General features: G+C 30.7%; 1 protein-coding gene across 1 annotated transcript; it reads right to left on the bottom strand.

Moving 5' to 3' along the window:
• Positions 1-10,702: 10,702 nt before the first annotated feature.
• Positions 10,703-12,053, bottom strand: LOC125423622 (23 kDa jasmonate-induced protein). The gene is made up of 2 exons (XM_048478316.2): positions 11,578-12,053; positions 10,703-11,092 (listed from the first exon to the last, which is right to left on the bottom strand). The coding sequence occupies exons 1-2, from the start codon at positions 12,019-12,021 to the stop codon at positions 10,892-10,894; spliced, it is 645 nt and encodes a 214-aa protein (XP_048334273.2). The 5' UTR covers positions 12,022-12,053; the 3' UTR covers positions 10,703-10,891.
• Between the last annotated feature and the right edge of the window lie 6,214 nt (positions 12,054-18,267).

Here is an 18,267-nt window from a genome sequence, read left to right as displayed (position 1 = left end):
CATATATTCGTATGTTATATTATTTGATATTATTCTGTATTTACCGCACCATACGGAGGCGGCGAACAAATGTGGTCCATGTAGAGCTAGCCCCATAATCATGTTGCCTACGAGTTCAGGGGATCGGATGGCCAACATAGGCAACCACCTTGGTTTGTATTGGTAGTAAGGTGCGGCGACAGCTGGAATCATGGATCACGTAGTATGTTAGAAGGTATCATACGTATCTCCATTACGAGCGTGCATATTTCATTTTATGCTATGGATTTTAAGATATGATTTTTATGTATTTATGTTATGTTATCTGACTGTGATTTAATTTCTTACCAATATTCTTAATCGATGTTATTATATTATTATTACTACCATATGATACCTTCGGATAAGTATAACATCTTATGGGTAGGAAAGATAGCCATTGGGCAAGTATAATAGTTCTCGGACAAGTGGTACCCTTTGGGTAGGTGAGATAGCCCTTGGGCAGGTGTGGTTATGTGGTAACCCTCGGGCAAGTTACATTAATACCAGTATCATTAAAACGTTGTTATTGTTTCTATTTTTGTTGTTAATGTGATGTTGTTTTACCTTTCTTTCTATGTTATGCATTAGCATATTTTTAACATGATATTGAAGTGTAATTGACATGTGCAGCACTAAGTGGGTGGTGTGGGCGGACGAGAATCTGTGATGGTATATTTTAATTGGTTAGTTACTAAATTAATTCCATTATATGCCTTTTTATATAATTTGTTATCGAAGTGCTGCCAGTTGTGGAACTTAAATTGTAGTAATGTGGGAGGAATAAGGTGGTGTATATAGAAGTGTATTTTCAGTGCAAAAAAATTATGGTAAGTCCAACTTTTAGGAGAGGTTCTGTCGGATTTTTCATTGGGGGGTCCGGTAGGGTTTCCTTGGGATCAGGGCTTGTCTAGGATTCCGATGAGAAATTTTGGACAGGTCCTGACATAAGCATTTAATGTTGGTAATAATATATATGTTTAACATTCTGTGTCAATATTTTTTCAATTATATATTTATTTACCAACTTTATCTACTAAATTACTCCAATGATGTGTGAATATACAACAAAATCTCTTTGTAGTCATACTTAATTTTGGAATCAAATTATCTTTATAACTATGAGGAGGTATCCTATGCAACCACAATTAATCAAGCTATATATTTTCTTTATTAAGAAAGAATCTACAAATAGTTTAATTTAATATGTAAATATAATTTTGAGAGGTTAAAAATATGTTGGTTTTAATAAAAAGTGTCCATGCTAGTAAGTTATCATATATATATATATATATATATTGTACTTTTAAATTCATAGATGTTGTAACAATTTAAAAATAAAAAATTAATGTTCCAAACAATTTTACATAAATATTTTATATTATATTAATGTAATACGCCATATACTATTTGCAACATATAGATAATTATTATTATGTGAAGGCAATGAATTTTAAAACAGGACTTTAAAAAACTTATAGCTTATACAATATAAAGTTTATTCTTATTTATAGCGGATCTAAGTTGGGGCCAAAAGTTTTTATGATTAGATAAAGGTTATTCCATTATAAAGTATTATTATAAAATTGTTTTACTATAGTAAAATGTAAAATTGTATATATATATATATATATATCAAAATTCAAATAAGATCCTTAGTATAAAAAGTTACATGAGGTCTTTTTTTTCAATATTTAGATCATATTAAAAGTTGAGATTTAAAATTATATTTATTAATTATCTGTTTACTTTCCCTATATAGGATTTTAATTTTACTTTGTCGTTAAATTCATATTTGATTAATTTTTAAATTTTAAATTTTAGCCCTTAATGTGTTTTAATAGTCATCGAATATAGGCTTTAGTTTAATAAATTAAGGTGAACATTATTTAAAACTGACTTATATGTATTTGAAGATAAATAATATATATATATATATATATATATTGAATATGAATAAGTAATACCTGATACAAGCAAATAAATATATATATATTGAATATGAATAAGTAATACCTGATACAAGCAAATTAATAAATCATTCTCAGATCATTGGCCACATGGTGGCGCATTTATATTTATTATTCCAAACAGTACCTTTTAATATAAATATTGTCTTTTCCTTTTGAAACAAAAATAACATGGAATTTTAAAGTTACATAAATATTTGTCAAGTGAAGTTAAGTATTTTTTTATATTTAGGGTATCATAAGTTTGAGAAACCAAGATGGAAGACAAATTATTATAAATGATTAAAAAATAAAAAGTTACGTACATGTTTCCATGTTGACATATTAAAGGATGTAGTTTGCACTAATTAATTTTATTAGTTTTTAAAAGTCTGAGTTGTTAGGAGATGTCATCATTTTATATATACATGTTATATATATATATATATATATATATATATACATTATCAATATTGATCCCTACCAAATCATCTCTAAGGGATTTTTTTATACATTTTTTATTTTTTATTTTAAAGAGTCAAGTATTTAAAAGTATGCTATAATCTATTCTTTATTTAAACATTTTAAAATAAAGAGTGAGTTTGGCTCTTTGGAACACGCTTTTTATATTGAATAATATATAATTTAATTTAATGTTGGGACAAACTCTTAAGTCACTATGATATTTTCATTAGTAATTTTTATTTTTTTTTATTTATTGACACCTCTTTTAATTACTAATAATTGAGAGACAATTTGAGTAAAATCAATAATAAACCAAATTACTGAGCCAACAAATTGACAAAATCTGAATGAACTTTCAAGCCAAAAACAAATTATAACAATTTAGGTTTAGCAATATCTTTTTATGTTTTCTTTTTTTTCAAAATTTCTCTTCTCTTTTTTTTTTTTTTTAATATATGAATGCAACTAGTTAAGATTAAAATAGCAAGGAAAAATCAACAATAAACCAAATTACTAAGAACTAATAAGCCAATCAACCTACAAAACTAGAAAGCAAAAATTTGGATAAAACAAGGAAACAAATTCGGCTATGAAGATTTTTTTTTTTTTTTGGGTATATGCAGAATGTGAATGAGATAGAAACAACCTTAGCCTAATATTAAAATTCTAGAATAACAAAAAAACAAATAAAGAAAATAGATAGATCAAACTTGAATAAAATTCAGCTCTGATACCAATGATACAAACCTAGGTCAACTTGTTCCTAAACCTGTATTATATTAGCCCGGATCGAAGATTAAGTTCAGATTTTAATGGTCACCTTAAACCCTAATCAACTTGTGATTAGAAACCTTGATATATGATGAAGATGCCATAATAGGTGATGGATGTCCTATTGATTAGTTAAACTAAAATACTTGATTTCTATTAAGTGTTTTCGGTATTCAAAGAGAACAAAGAGAATTCTTTCCCACAAATAAATTTCTGTAAAATATCTAAGCCATCTTCTCATTGAAAAATAAGCCTTTAAATATGCTATGAGTACAAAAAAAAAAAATCCCTAGAATATTAGAATAAAATTCGGCCAACATTGGTAAACAAAAAGAAATTACCAAATTTTACACCCTTTCCTAATCTAAGTTGTATTAATTAATTCCCTAATTATGAAATAGGAGTTAATTAATTTACAATCAAAATAATAAAATTCTAACTTTCCCTAAAGTAATTTTTCTAGCAAATAAATAAATAAAAGTCAAAGCAAAAATTATTTCCTAAAACAAAAGTCAAATATTCAAATTAGGAAACTAGTTGACTAGTTTGCCAGCTAAGCTGTCTTTATCCAATCACCAACTAATTTAGGCTCGAAATTAGTTCCAATATGACATGTAGGATTTCAAATAGGATTAATATTGATTCTCATACGTTGCCCCTTGATTGGAATAAGTCAAACTTGCTTGATCAACAAAAGAAGTCAAAGCCAGCGCTAAAATGGGTGATTTTCAATCAACCCATGGTATCGTGGCAAAATCCACGCGTTATTATACAATATAATATAATACTGATCCAAGATATTGGCACTACTTGATACATCAATTTACAAATAAACAATACAGTATCTTTAAAACAATCTTATAAAAGCATATATATATATATATATATATATATATTTTCAACCAATACTGTATCATAATTCAGAATAAATATTCAAATTCAATCACTTGTTTAAATATTAAAAAAAAAATTCAAATCATCATTTCATGTGAAAACCATAAATACCAAAATGAAATATATTCACCAATAAACCAATTTTAAGCACTTAAAAATTATAAAATAACATGCTTAAAATTATCTAATTTTCAATCTGCTACTCAGATAAAATATTTTTCAAAATGATCTAAAATCTCAATTCAAATACCATAATATTTAATTAACATAATTCTCAAGTTCACTATGAACTCATCAAGATTAGAAATTATTAAAAAATCTTATTAAAATCCACATAAAATAATAAATCGTGTAAGTGAAAGTATATATTTTTATATGCATAAAGCAACCATTTCAATCAATTTATATATGCGTAAAATATCCAAAACACACATATATATTATTTTATATACCCAAAATATTTTAAAAATTATAACCGCTCATAGAACTGTAGATGCTCACTCTTGCTCCTCTGCAGGACTACTTCCAGACTCAACACGAGTGGTTGTAATATAATAAAATATTTTTCAGGCTCCAATAACTAAACTAAAGACGTTTGTATGACCCAAGTGTCTTAAAATAATTTATGTACTATAAAATTACATAAATTGGACACCGAACAGTCTAATTATTCCGCATACCCTTAGGATCCGGTACCCAAAATTGGGGATTTTCATATTTCAAAATTGAACCTCCTAATGGGTCCTAATAATATCCAATTTCACTAATCCAACTCCAATTTTAACCTATTTAACCAATTTTGTCCAAATACAATTCGAATTTATTCGAAAATTAACTAATTAATCCAAAAATGAAAAAATTATCAAACGACCTCCCAAATTCACAAAATCTATATTCACGAAAAGCCCAAGAAACAAGGAACCCATCTGTATGCTCACCTCAGTCCAAAGTTCGTCCGGTGGCCGGAAAACTCGGTTGAAACTTCGACCGAACTCCCCATTGTCATATCTCTCAAATGGTGAGGAATCTGGAAAAAAATAACCATGGAAATGAGCTTAGAGACTCCAAAAATGGTGGGAAAGGTCTATGAGTTGACTTGAAATGGCAAAAAAAGGCCAGAAAACACCAAACGGCTGCCGCTGGCTTCAAACGGCCGATCCCAGCACGTCCGCCGATGGTTTGGCCTGAAATTTGGTTGTGCGGTCGTCTCAAGGTGGGTAAGGAGGGTTTCTAGAGCATGCATAAGGAGGATGGCCGGAATCGGGCAAAACAGCAATGACCCTGTTAGGCGTAAAACGGGTTCGAAACGACCAAATTCGAGTTCGTGGGTCTGGAGAGAAATTCTTGGGTTTGGGTGACAAAATGGGCATTTTGGAACTTGTTTCCTAATGGGCATGCTTTCTCACATTATATAAAGCCTTGGGTCACTAAGAAATGAAAATTTAGGACTGGTTTGGACACTGATATAAAACTGATATTTGAAAATTTATAGAGCCATAACTTTTTATTCGTAACTCAGAATTTAGCATGCCACTAGTCTATAAACTCATATCGAAGAGCTCTACACAATGGTATATCAATCAAATCAAAAATCTTATTCATAGAAAAAGTCAACTTTGGCCCACATACTGTTCACTTGGTCAATCCTAGTCAAACCTTGTCAAATTATACAATATGGGTATTTTGGTATGGATTGTTACATTCAGAACTTATTTTTAAGGGGACATGGTATGTAATGTAATGGCGTTTTTTTTTTATTTTGGAATATTGGACATTTATATATGCATAACATTTTTTTTTCTGTATTGTAACTAGCCCAACTAATTAGACTCTTTTTCATAAATTGAATAGGTTTTATTTATTATTATTTTTCTCTAATTCTATTTTTTTAGAAAAATATGATTTTAGTCTTTTGACAATGATTCGACATTCACAATAAATATATAACAAATTACTTAAAAACTCATAGGTTAAAGAAAAAAGAGAAAAAATATATATTCTACATAAGAAAGAAAAAAAAAAATTTCGAAACTAACCCCTGATGCAATCTCTTTTATCTGACTTTAAAGCTTTTAGAAGTCTTATATATAGATTAGTGGAGCCTCCAAAATGGATTTTGGGTGTTGGTTTCATAGTGTTTGGTGGATCTTAAAGGCTGAAGGTGGAGCTTCTTCTTATGTTTCTGATTGTGAAGATGATTGGATGAGCACAAAAATGGCAGAAACTGAATATATTAATCAAGATATCACAACATTAGCAGAGAGTAGTGTGTTATAAGAGAAAGAAGAAGGAAAAGGGATGAGAAAAGCCTCAAATGCCCCTCATAATTGGCTCACATGTAAAACACATGAGTTTAACAATTACGAATGAATGGAGAAAGGCATAGTTTGAGAATGAATTTGTCCCCAAAAAAGAAAAAATATTTGAGGATCAAAGTGAAACTGAATATATAAATTAGGGACAAATGGTGATAATATCCCTAAAAAGAACATATTAAAAATTTAGGGAAAAAAAAAATTGAGAGAGGGCACGGCTCTACCAAGGTCCGGGCTTGAGTGCACTGAATATGTTAAGCAAAAAAATTTGGTGAATGGTTCAAGGTGTCAGATTGTAACACCCCGTCCCAAATCGCACCGGAATCCGTGCACGTTGACCGAGGTTGACCGTTGACCGAATGGGGTCAAAAGTTGACTTTTTGACTCGGTGGGAATTTCGAGTTGACCAGGGTACCTTGGCGAAGTGAACGATGCCCCGAGTTCGTAGACTGGTAGCACGTCGAAAACGGAGCTACGGTTTGAAAGTTATGGACGAAACAAGTTGCAGTCCACACTGTCCAAGGGGTGCCGGAGTTGACTTTTTGTTTATGGGGAATTGAGCTTTGACCCGTGTATGGTTGTGAAGTGCTCGTCGATACGAGTTCACAGACTAGCGGCACGCTTAAAACGGACATCCGGTTAAAAAGTTATGGACGTTTGAAGTTTACCGGATACCGTATTATTTTAATGTTTTTGGGTCGGTAAACAGTGAATTGCCACGTGTCAGCTTCTGATTGGTCCACGTGGCATGAACAGTGTCACACAGGGGTTTTTATTTGTTAAAATTCCCGGGGAAGAGAGAGAAAGAGAGAGAGGAGAGAGAAAGAGAGAGAGAGAGGACCGTCGGCCACCGGATTTTTCCACTGTTCCGACTGAGTTACTGTACATGCGCCGGCCAGAAAGTTTCCCCTCCTCATTTCCGGCAAAACCTCCAAATTTCACGGCGAACGGCCGCCGGACGCGCCCAGATCGGAGCTCCGAAGTTCGGCGGCGACTTTTTCCCCTCCACCGCAGGCCACCGCGAATCGACCCTGTTCCGGCCGATCTACAGTACACGCGCCATCTAGCCTTGATCCCCTCCTCAAGTCCGGCCGAGCCACCAAAAATCACGGCCATCGGACCACCGACACGCCGGGATCGAAGCGTTTTCCGGCGAGGGGCCGGAAATCTTCAATCGGTGATTTCTCCGCCGTCCGACCTCCCTTTTGCTCACCGCCGGTCCCGTTGGGTTGCTCTCCTCAAGATCTACAAGTTTGCAAAATTTCACCACCAACGGCCACCGCACGCGCCGCCGCCGGCGACGGTTGCCGGTGACCGCGGCGGCTCGCCGGAAAGTACTGTTCCGGCAAGTACCCGAAATTCCGGCCAGCTCCAGTCCGCAGTGTTCGACCTCCTAAACCCGAATCCGACTTCCGTTTCCGCCAATTCGCGACGGTTTGGGAGAATTACGGAGCCGAAACTCGAAAAGCTTTCCGGCGAGATTCTGACCCCGTCGGGTCCGATCACCGGAAAGTAAGACCGAATCCGTGATCCTCATCACGCGAGCTTCGATTCGGTATATAACTCGTAACCCTTTAGATGTCGCTTGGTGTTCGCTCCCCGGGTATCCATTTGGGAATTACTCGAATAAAATATTAATATTTTTGGTTTGTGCACTGTGGTTGTTTAGGGGCATGTGCGAGTAGTAGAGTTGATCCCGAGGAGAATCTTAGTTGATTTGCGTGCTCCAGGTGAGTGACCCACCTTCAAAAATTATTTTGGGGCAATTTATTATATTTAATTGGTATTTAATTTGGTATTTAAATTATGCTCATGTGGTGTGATTTAATTATGGTTTTATTTTGGTTTAATTTATTTATTATTCATGAGCAAGGTATATCTTGGTGGTATTTGTACGTGGTTTTTAAAATTGATTTTCTGGGCATAATGGGGTTAAATATTTTACGAAAATATTGGTTTGAATTTTATAAATTATGCCCGTGGTATTTTTATGGTTGCATTTCGTATGTCGAGAAATTATGGTTTGTTGGTTATAAATGTTTCGTACCGGGTTATTGAATAAAAATATGTGGGATGGTGTTTTGTGAAAATTTGGTATACTTCCCACGGTGGTTTTTGGAAAAACGGTACGGTTGGTTATTATTGGTTATTTTTAGACGCACTCATACAGTATTGGTGTTCTGGTGTATGGTGTATGGACACGTGGTAGTGCGCGGTTATTATCTGGTTTAGCGCACGGTTTTTACTTCACCCGTGAGTTGCCATTGGACCGTGGGCAGGCAAGTTGTTATTGGCCACAGCCGCCCCCCTCCTTGGCCGGGTGATGGTTTTTTAGCAGTTGGTACTGTCGGGACGCCAAAGTGACCGCTGCAGGTTTCTCTCTTTAACCTCCCGCCAGTCGGTGCTCGGGACGCTGGGTATCGGAGGGCATCACCGGTATATGGTGTGGTGCGTCAGGTGTAATTGTCGGTATAAATTGCAAGTAATGGTTTATGCAAATAATGGTTTAAACCCCAAAGGTGTTCAAAAATTTATTTACTATAATTTATTATATTTTTATTATATATTTGGGGTATGTTTTCTATTTATTTATTGTGTATCAAATGGTTTAATCCCTTGGTTTTTGGGAGGTATGTACATTGGGTTTTGCGAAAAGGTTTTAGAAAGGAAACATTTCAAACGGAGCGATTGGTGAGAGTTTTGAGGGAAATTATTATTTTCCAAAAGTTATTATTATTTATTTATTAATTGCTGGTATTTGTTCTATTCCTTAATTGTTATTACTATTATTTTTATTATCACAAAAAGGTGTTCAGTAGTTCGGGTTACTCACGGAGATGATTAGCATCTCACACTCTTAAATTCCGTTCCCTTAGGTGCAAGTGGTGGTAGACGTTTTTCCGTAGCGAACCAAGTTTTCCGCTGCTGTTGTGTTTCGAGAAGTATCTTTTGTACTCTTTCATTTCAGTGTATTATTTCTTTTCAGCCTTGTTGTATTTCTGTTGTTTAGCACTTCTTAAAGCTCTGTATACAATTGGGATACTTCTGTTTTATTTGTGCACTGGATTGTTGTTGCCTTTGAGAAGTGCTGGAATTTGTGGAATCAGTTTGTAGTTTGTGGGAGGAATAAGGGGATGTTTTTAAAAGTGTGTTTTCAGTGCAGGTAATTTGTGGTAAGTAAATCCCTTAGGGGAGGCTCTGCCGGATTTTCCGTTGGAGAGTTCGGTAGGGTTTCCCTGGGATCAGGGCTGTCTAGGGTTCCGGGGAAGGAATTCTGGACGGGTCCTGACACAGATTGTGGTTTTTTGTCCCTTTTTTTTTTTTTTTTTTGGTGGCAATTTTGATTGGAAACGATTGAAGGGGTCAAACCCTTGCTTTGAATTACCTATAGAAGGGCGGCCGATGGTGAAATTTCATTGTTCAAGCTTCGAAAACCTCAAATTTGCCATCTATGTTAAATATCTAACGCACTAATATACATTTATATATATATATATATATATATAACAGCCTAGAAATTTCCCAATTATTCAATTATGATAGAAATAAAAGACAATACAAGAATAATACGGAAGCAGAGTTTGATTTCTTCCTAAAATGGAATTTGCATTTTCAGTTGAGATGGAATGGTGTTTTAAATTAAAAAAATGATCAATAACATCAAAGTATATTGCCTCCTGCACCATAAATAATGTATAGCAGAGCAGCATCCAATACCTCAGCAACTCTCGTCATATGAAATGCGTTCAATGTTCAATTATTAAACTTTTTTTTGGGGGGGGAGGAGAAGCTGATCATTGAAATGATAATTGATACGACAGAAATACAAGATATGAATTATTTTTCTAGATAGAATTTTTTAAAAGAGATGTATGGAATTGCAAATAGTTGTCCAATCATTGAATTGCATATCTTATTTCAATGTTTAATTTGGTAGAGTTTCCTTCTTTTTTTTAAAAAAGCAATTTTCATATTTTAGTTCTTTTTGATTAATTAAATTATTGTTAGGGTTTCCTTTTACTTCTGTAGTATATCTAGATTGTGGATTATAAGAGACAATTTTTTGATAAATAATATTTGGTTTAGTCTTATTTTCCTTTCAAAATTCAATATTCATAGTGGGTCAACAAGCTTTGAATTATGTTTGTTTGATTTTATGTGTAATCTCGTCTTTCTCATATCTCTCTGCTACATATGTTTGTAAGCTTGTATGAATTATGTATGCATAAACATGAATATATATTCATATGGTAAAGAAAACAACATATAAAATATCATACAATCCACACTTTAATTTATTGGTGGCAAACCATAAGATACATAGGATATCATAAAGTACAAAGAAACATTCCTTCATGCGTGCACATGACGAGCCTTATTCTTTAAACATTCTTCAATACACACATATATACATAGACCATGAGGAATGGCTAGCTATAGCCTGGCTCCGAGCTTTACTGTAACCCACAATCATCTAGTTTATTTAGATTTAGGGATTACCAGACCTTCCAAAGTCATCACTCCATCAAAATAGGGTGAAGTGTCATTCCCAATTCCAACACCTGACTGGCCTCCATTACCTTGGTAATCGTTATTGGCTGATGTGTTGCTTAGTTTATCATAGATTCCATCCCAAACACCTTCGGTAAAATACCCAGCTTCATGGACTTCAGTATAAGCCTGCAAAATAGATACTTAATTATTATCAGTGCTAAACTATATTTTTCAGATAACCATTTTTTTTCCCATATTACCCCTCAAACAAAACCATATCATAAAGTTAAAGCCCAAAATATTAATTTCAATAAAATTAAAAAATTCATAGCATGGGTTAAAACAAATAACATGTATATTGAACTATATTCCTTCCAAAAACTTAAAGCGATGAGAGGAGAGTCATTATTATGTTTATATTTTCTTAAAATTCTCTCTCAAAATTTAGGCCTTATTTGGTTTTTATGGGAGCTATTTGAGTTTTGAGTAGAGCATACTGCAACCCCAAAAAAAAAAAAAAAAAAAAAAAAAAAGAGGTTTTGAATGTAGGACCATGGATCTCAGTTTCTAATACTAGATAAAATATAGTTTCCAAAAGCTTAAATTGATACAGTTACAAAAAAGTATGACAAATGATCTTGTGCATTTTAAACGTAGTTACTAATACTTACCCGATTGGTTCCGGCCCATGGATTGTACCATGCCTGCATCCAATCAGTGTCATTTCCGTCGCAATTTTTGCCACGATACACAATAGCTCCGATGGCTCCAGTAGCAGATCCACCTTGATGGACATGCAGGAATGCACCCCATTGGCCATTTCCAAGTTCCGGTGGATATGGGTACTTGTAACTGTGCCCATACCAGTCATGTTTTTCTATAAAGTTTATGGCATCTCCAGTAGCATTGTAAAATAGGCAAAGTGTGGAGGCCCCGGTACCATATTCCTTCTTCAGTTCGTTCACAAACTCTAATGCTTTGTACTTTTTATCTTCATTCATGGTATCCAAAGCATGTTGCGCCCTCTCTTTTTGGCCTGTTTCTTTGCCTGTGTACTTTGACATTGCCGCCAAAGTTTCATTAGTGATGGCGTCGCCAGACAAAATGGATTGCATTTTTTCAATTAGCACTAATAAGCTATGCAAAGTTTAAAAGTTGAGTTTGTGGTATGTACATTGGCATTCTATAAGTAGATATATATAGACCCATGTTCATAAGCATGTGACAAATTATCCAATAAAAGAACCGTATTCAAGTAAAAATGATCAATTTCTTTAGACTAGCACTGTATATAATCAGTGGTGACTATTATAAACTTAAATAGCAGTAAATCCAATGTTCATGTGGTTTTTATATGTACAAGAGATCCACTGCCATGTAAACTTTTTTACTTATATATATATATATACATGGGATCCACTGTCATGTAGATTGATGACAGTCACCATTAACGATGAACATCATTTTTCATTTCTTTATTTTTACCAAATTATTTATGTTATCTCTATAAGACATGTGGGCTTTATCTTTTACTGGATAGTATAGATTCTCTTACTCAAAAAAATAAAAGGTTTCTTTACAAAGTTATTATAATAAAGATGACTACTCAATACCTAAACTATATATCTATATGGGGAGGATTTTCCATACAAAACTTTTTGATAAAGGTATTTGATAAATAATTTAATCCTTTTATTTTATTAAATGTAATTGTTTATATTTATTTTGTAAAAATCTTAAAATATCTCATATTTATATCTGAACAATATTTTATTTTTTACCTAAATTAGTTATTACTTTCAAAATAATCTTTCTCGTTCCTCAATCTTAATCTTGCTCTCTCCTTCATCGTCAATCTTTTTTTTTTTTTTTTTGGGTTCCTTTTTACTCACTACTATTATTACTATTGTTATTATTATTATTATTAAAAATAGATTCTTATATTCTTGAAACCTTTCTACTATATGCTATTTAAATCATAATTAAATGATGAAGTAGAAGAATCCTTTGTTAGATGAACAGAAGACAAATATATTTTGCGTCCAAAATCATTAAAGTCATGAAACTCTTCTTTATATACATACATATATATAAATTATAAATTTTTTTTTTTGTGAGAAGGGGAAAAAAAAAAAAAAAACACCAATGTGCTGAAATTAGTGATCAGATGTCATACTCTAGGTCTTTATACTTAACACCCAATAGAATCTCTAATGTGGAAATATAAAAATTCCCCAAAACATCATTATTTATCTAAAACCATCTCCATAAAAATCAACAACATAAACTCCAACACCCAACATGGCTCTCCATACTAATTAATATAAAAAGAATAACAACTAAAACACTGATAACCTATGTCAAATCATGCTATCTAAAACTATAGTGTATCTGAAATCATTACAATAAATTACAAGTATAAAATTTTGTAAGCTACAGGATTTTTGATATAAAATAATAATAATAATAAAATACTTAACATGATACATAAAAAATATCCAAAAATAGTCTTAAACAACATAAATAAATTATAAAACGACCTATGAATAATACCAATAATCTCTCATAAGTATAAAGTAAAATTTTCATATAACGCAATTATCTTAGGTATAAATTATAAAATCAAACTCTCGAATTCAAACTAAATGAATAAGAGTTGATGCTTATACCATAAAATCATCATAGCCTAATCTTCAAATTTTTAAAATCAAAAGGCTATAACAAGATCAAATCACCAAAAATAAAAATAAAAAAACTTATTAATCCATAAAACTTATTAATCTTCAAATTAACCCTAACAGGTTTTAGGGCTAGAACAAAAAGAAGAAGAAGACTTACTCGATACCCTAACGTCACAAAATTGAAAACAAAACCAAAAAGAAAGTAAATATCCTTTTTTTTCTCAAATTTCTAATAAAATTGAAATAATCCTTATAAACCAGACCTATTAAGATAATAACTATCTTTTTTTTTAGAAAACATATATAGTTATAAAACTTTAAAAGATAATTATATTTATATATATATAAATTTATGCAACGTATATTACATTAGAAATCAAATTAGAGAGAGAGAGAGAGAGAGAGAGAGAGAGAGAGAGAGAGAGAATGAGTATTTGAACTTAACTAGGAGAGAGAAAAATTGATTTTAGAGAGTAATTTTGGCAGTTATAAACAATTTAGGTGAAAAAATAAATATGATATTTGAATATGGATATGAAATATTAAAGGGTTTTAAAAATATAAATGTCAAACCCTTAGATTAAATTAGTTAAAAGGTTTAGATAATCTTTCAAATACATTTGTCAAACTTTGCATGGAGAAGGCTCCTATAAGGTTTTATATATATATTGTAAAGGTAGGGTGATTGCAAAAAAAAATCGACTAACATGAAAATAATCAATCCAATTCAATCCAACTTCTTTGGATTAGCTACTTTATATATTAATTGAATTGAATCAATTCCAAAATTTCAAAACCAATAATCACTTCAATTTGGATTGGTTTTAATAAATGAAAATTGACAAAACCAATTTAAATCAAACTAGTTAAAGTATAAATAACTAAAAATAATAATTACTAAATTATCGTTCTCTCCGTTTTATTTAATATATATTAATTAAAAATAATAATTACTAAATTATTGTTCTCTCTCTTTTATTTAATATATATTGATTAGCATTGTTTATTTAAAAGTAAATTAGTTATAACTGATATATTATTTTATCTAATTTTGTTTTATTTATCTCATTTTAAAAGTAAACATTTTTATTTTTCAACATATTAAGAGATTTTAATTAAAAAAAAAGGGCTATTTTACATTAGCAGAAAAGGCCAAAAGAAATCTAAAATTATAAAAGCTAAAATTTACAAATGCAAATGCAAACACAATCCTAAAATAATCATCTAATCCTATTTAAACTGATCATTATTGAATTGAAATTGATGTTGAAATCAATTTAGATTGAATTGAAAATTACCAGACCGATGAGTAATTGTGCCAGATTGATTATTGCAAAAACAGATCTATTTCGAACCTATGAATACTCTTAAAAGGAGAAACGGATAATAAAATATAAATGTATATTTTCAATAATTTTATCATTAAATCAAATCTAGGAATAAAAATATCTAAACTATTAATTTTAACATGTTTGAGGTTATAATTCCCATCTCACAGTAGAATCTATTAATATAACAAATACAGAGTTGCTATTTATCCAAAATTTTAATTCTAAACCATAATTGAGAGATTACAGACTTAATACATTGGTTGGACACTAAATGCTTATCTTTGGCACCAGATGTCATTTATAAGTAAGTCTAGCGTATCCCGTGCAATCAACAATAATCAAGTTATTAATTTTCTTTATCATGAAAGAATCTATAAATAGTTTAATTTAATATTTAAATATAATCTTGAGAAGTTAGAAATATTTGGTTTTAACAAAAAAGTATCCATGCTAGTAAGATATACTTGCAAGTCATTGATGTTGGGACAATTCTAAAGAATAATTTAACGTTCTAAACAATTTTACACAAATATTTTGTCGTATATTAATGTAGTGTAGCATATATATATTTTTTTACCATATATATATATATATATATATTTTTTACAATATATAAATAATTATTATTATGTGGAGGCAATGAAACTTAAAACAGGATTTTAAAAAACTTATACGTTTTATTATATAGAGTTTATTCTTATTTATAATTAGCCCAAATTCGAACAATAAGCTTTTATGTTCATATGGAAGTTATTCTATTATAAGGCATTATTATTTTCATGTTTCACTCACCTCATGTAAGTTTTTATATTCAAGATCTTATTTGAACTTGTTTATATTTATATATATATATATATATATACATATAGACAAATTCAAATAAGATCCGTAATATAAAAATTTATATGAGATCTTCCAATTTTAATACTTGGATAGTATTAGTAGCTGAAATTTAAAATTATATTTATTAATCATTGTTTTACTTTTCCTAAATAGAATTTTATTTTGTCATTAAACTCATATTTGACTACTTTTTAAATTTAAATTATAATCATTAATGTGATCCAATGATCATTAAAGGTAGACCTTAGTTTAATAAATCAAGGTTAACATTACTTAAAGATTGACTTATATATATTTGAATAAAAATAAAAATATATTACATATATGTTGAATATGAAAAAGTAATACCTAATACAAGCATATTAATAAATCATTCTCAAATCATCCGCCACATGGTGGTGCATTCTGATTTATTATCAAAACCGAACTATTAATATAAATATGGTATTTTCCTTTTGAAACAAAAATAATATGAAGTTTCAAGGTTACACACATATTTATCAAGTAATGTTACATACATGTTTCCATGCCGGCATATTAAAGGATATAGTTTACATTAGTTACTCTTATTATTTTTTAGAAGCAGTTAAGAGGTTTCATCATTATATATATATATATATTCTCAATTTGGATCCTTAAACATCTCTAAGGGATTGTTTATATATTTTATGTTTTCTATTTTAAAGAGTCAAATACTCAAAAGTATGCTCAAATCTACTGGTTACACTTTACATGTAAGTGTTCACGCTTGCCTAGCAGCTATTCATACTTTCCTGTCAACCATGCAAACTTCACCACCTATTCTTCCTATTATTCCATGGTTGGTTTGAATACTTAGTTCCCGTCGACACCATGAATTGCGACTTCATTATTGAGGTTCTTTCCTCAAGTGGTTTTCAAAGTTTTTGTAAGACGGCATTAATTTTAGGTACTTTTTCATTGTTTTGAGTTAATTAATGTCGAGTTCTCTTAATTTGGGTTGGTATTAATTTTTGATACTCTCATTGTTTTGGGTTAATTAATGTCTCTTAAAGTAATCTATGGATGAGTTTTATTGGGGCTGAGACGATAAAAGGTCATCATTACATTTTTTTTTTTTTTTTAAATTCTCGTAAGAAGAAATTATGTAGTCGTTGGGTAAACGTCATTCGGTCAATATCAATATGGATATAAAATAAAAACATCGCTGCTTTTGTCGTACGCGGTAAATGCCAATTCGTCGGTCATAAAGAACATATATGTGATTGTTTTCAAAAAACAAAAACAGAAAAGTAAAATGAAAAACAACATGTGCTTGGTTAGAATTTAATTTCGTGGAGAGGGCACATATGTACCCACAAATATGATCCGATCATACCAAACAAGAAAAGTTTTGTGAGAAAAACAAGACCAAACATCAAAGCCCCAAAAATTTTTGGCCATTTAAAATAATATGTACATGTAAACTTTTTTCTCTCATACTCAGCGAAAAATATATGTATAATATATATCATCATGATCTTGATAGATTTTATCCGCACTTGATCTATGCTCACGCGTGTCTCAACAATGTATCAGTCCTTCTCCTCGTCCACCCGACAGAAAATTTCACATGGCCCCAAAAAAATGTCATACCTGATTTGCTAAAGTGCACGTTTTACAATGATACATGTGTTTATATATATATATATATATATTAATGGACTTCTGCTTTTCTTGGAGACAATAAAAATAATGGTAGCCGAAACTGATGCTGACTTGAATTATACTCATGTATAACTTGGGCTCCGAATAAGTGCAGGGAGTGCGATCACTTCAGTTTGGATTGGTTTTAATAAACGAAAAATGATTAAACCGATTCATATCAAATTAATTAAAAAATAAATAATTAAAAAATAATTAGTAAATTACCGTTGCTTTTATTTATTTAATATATACTAATTAGCATTATTTAGTCCTAAGGTAAGATGGTTGAACTGATATATTATTTTATCTAATATTGTTTTATTTATCTCATTATAAAAGTAAATATTTTTATTTTTCAAAATATTAAAAGATTTTAATTAAAAAAAAAGGGGCTATTTTTCAATAGTAAAAAAGGCCATAAAAAATCTAAAATTATGAAAGCTAGATTTTACAAATGCAAAATCAAACATAATCCTAAAATAATCATTTGATTTAATCTAAACCGATTATTATTGAACTGAAATCAATGTTGAAATCAATTTATATTGAATTGAAAATTAACAAACCTATAAATAATTGAATTAGATTGATAGTTGCCAAAACAGATCTATTCTTAACTGATAAACATTCTTAAAGAAAAATGAACATAAGATATAAAACTACTTTTTTCAATAACCTTACTATTCAACTAAATCTATGAATATAATAGATAACTAAACTATTAGTTTTAATATATTGAGAGTATAATTACCATGTTATATTGTAACCTTTTAATATAACAAATACTAAGATTTGTTATTTGTAAAAATTGTTAGGTTTTTATTCTAAAACGTTAATGAGA

The sequence above is a fragment of the Ziziphus jujuba genome, chromosome 3 (genome assembly GCF_031755915.1).
Source record: "Ziziphus jujuba cultivar Dongzao chromosome 3, ASM3175591v1".
NCBI lineage: Eukaryota > Viridiplantae > Streptophyta > Magnoliopsida > Rosales > Rhamnaceae > Ziziphus > Ziziphus jujuba.
This window is presented reverse-complemented; position numbering and strand designations above follow the sequence as displayed.

Excerpts from the sequence above, each read along its gene's own strand:
- LOC125423622 (XM_048478316.2), bottom strand. The coding sequence starts at position 12,021 with ATGCAATCCATTTTGTCTGGCGACGCCATCACTAATGAAACTTTGGCG. Across the intron at positions 11,093-11,577 it reads CATGGGCCGGAACCAATCGG|GCTTATACTGAAGTCCATGA; the intron begins GTAAGTATTAGT and ends TCTATTTTGCAG.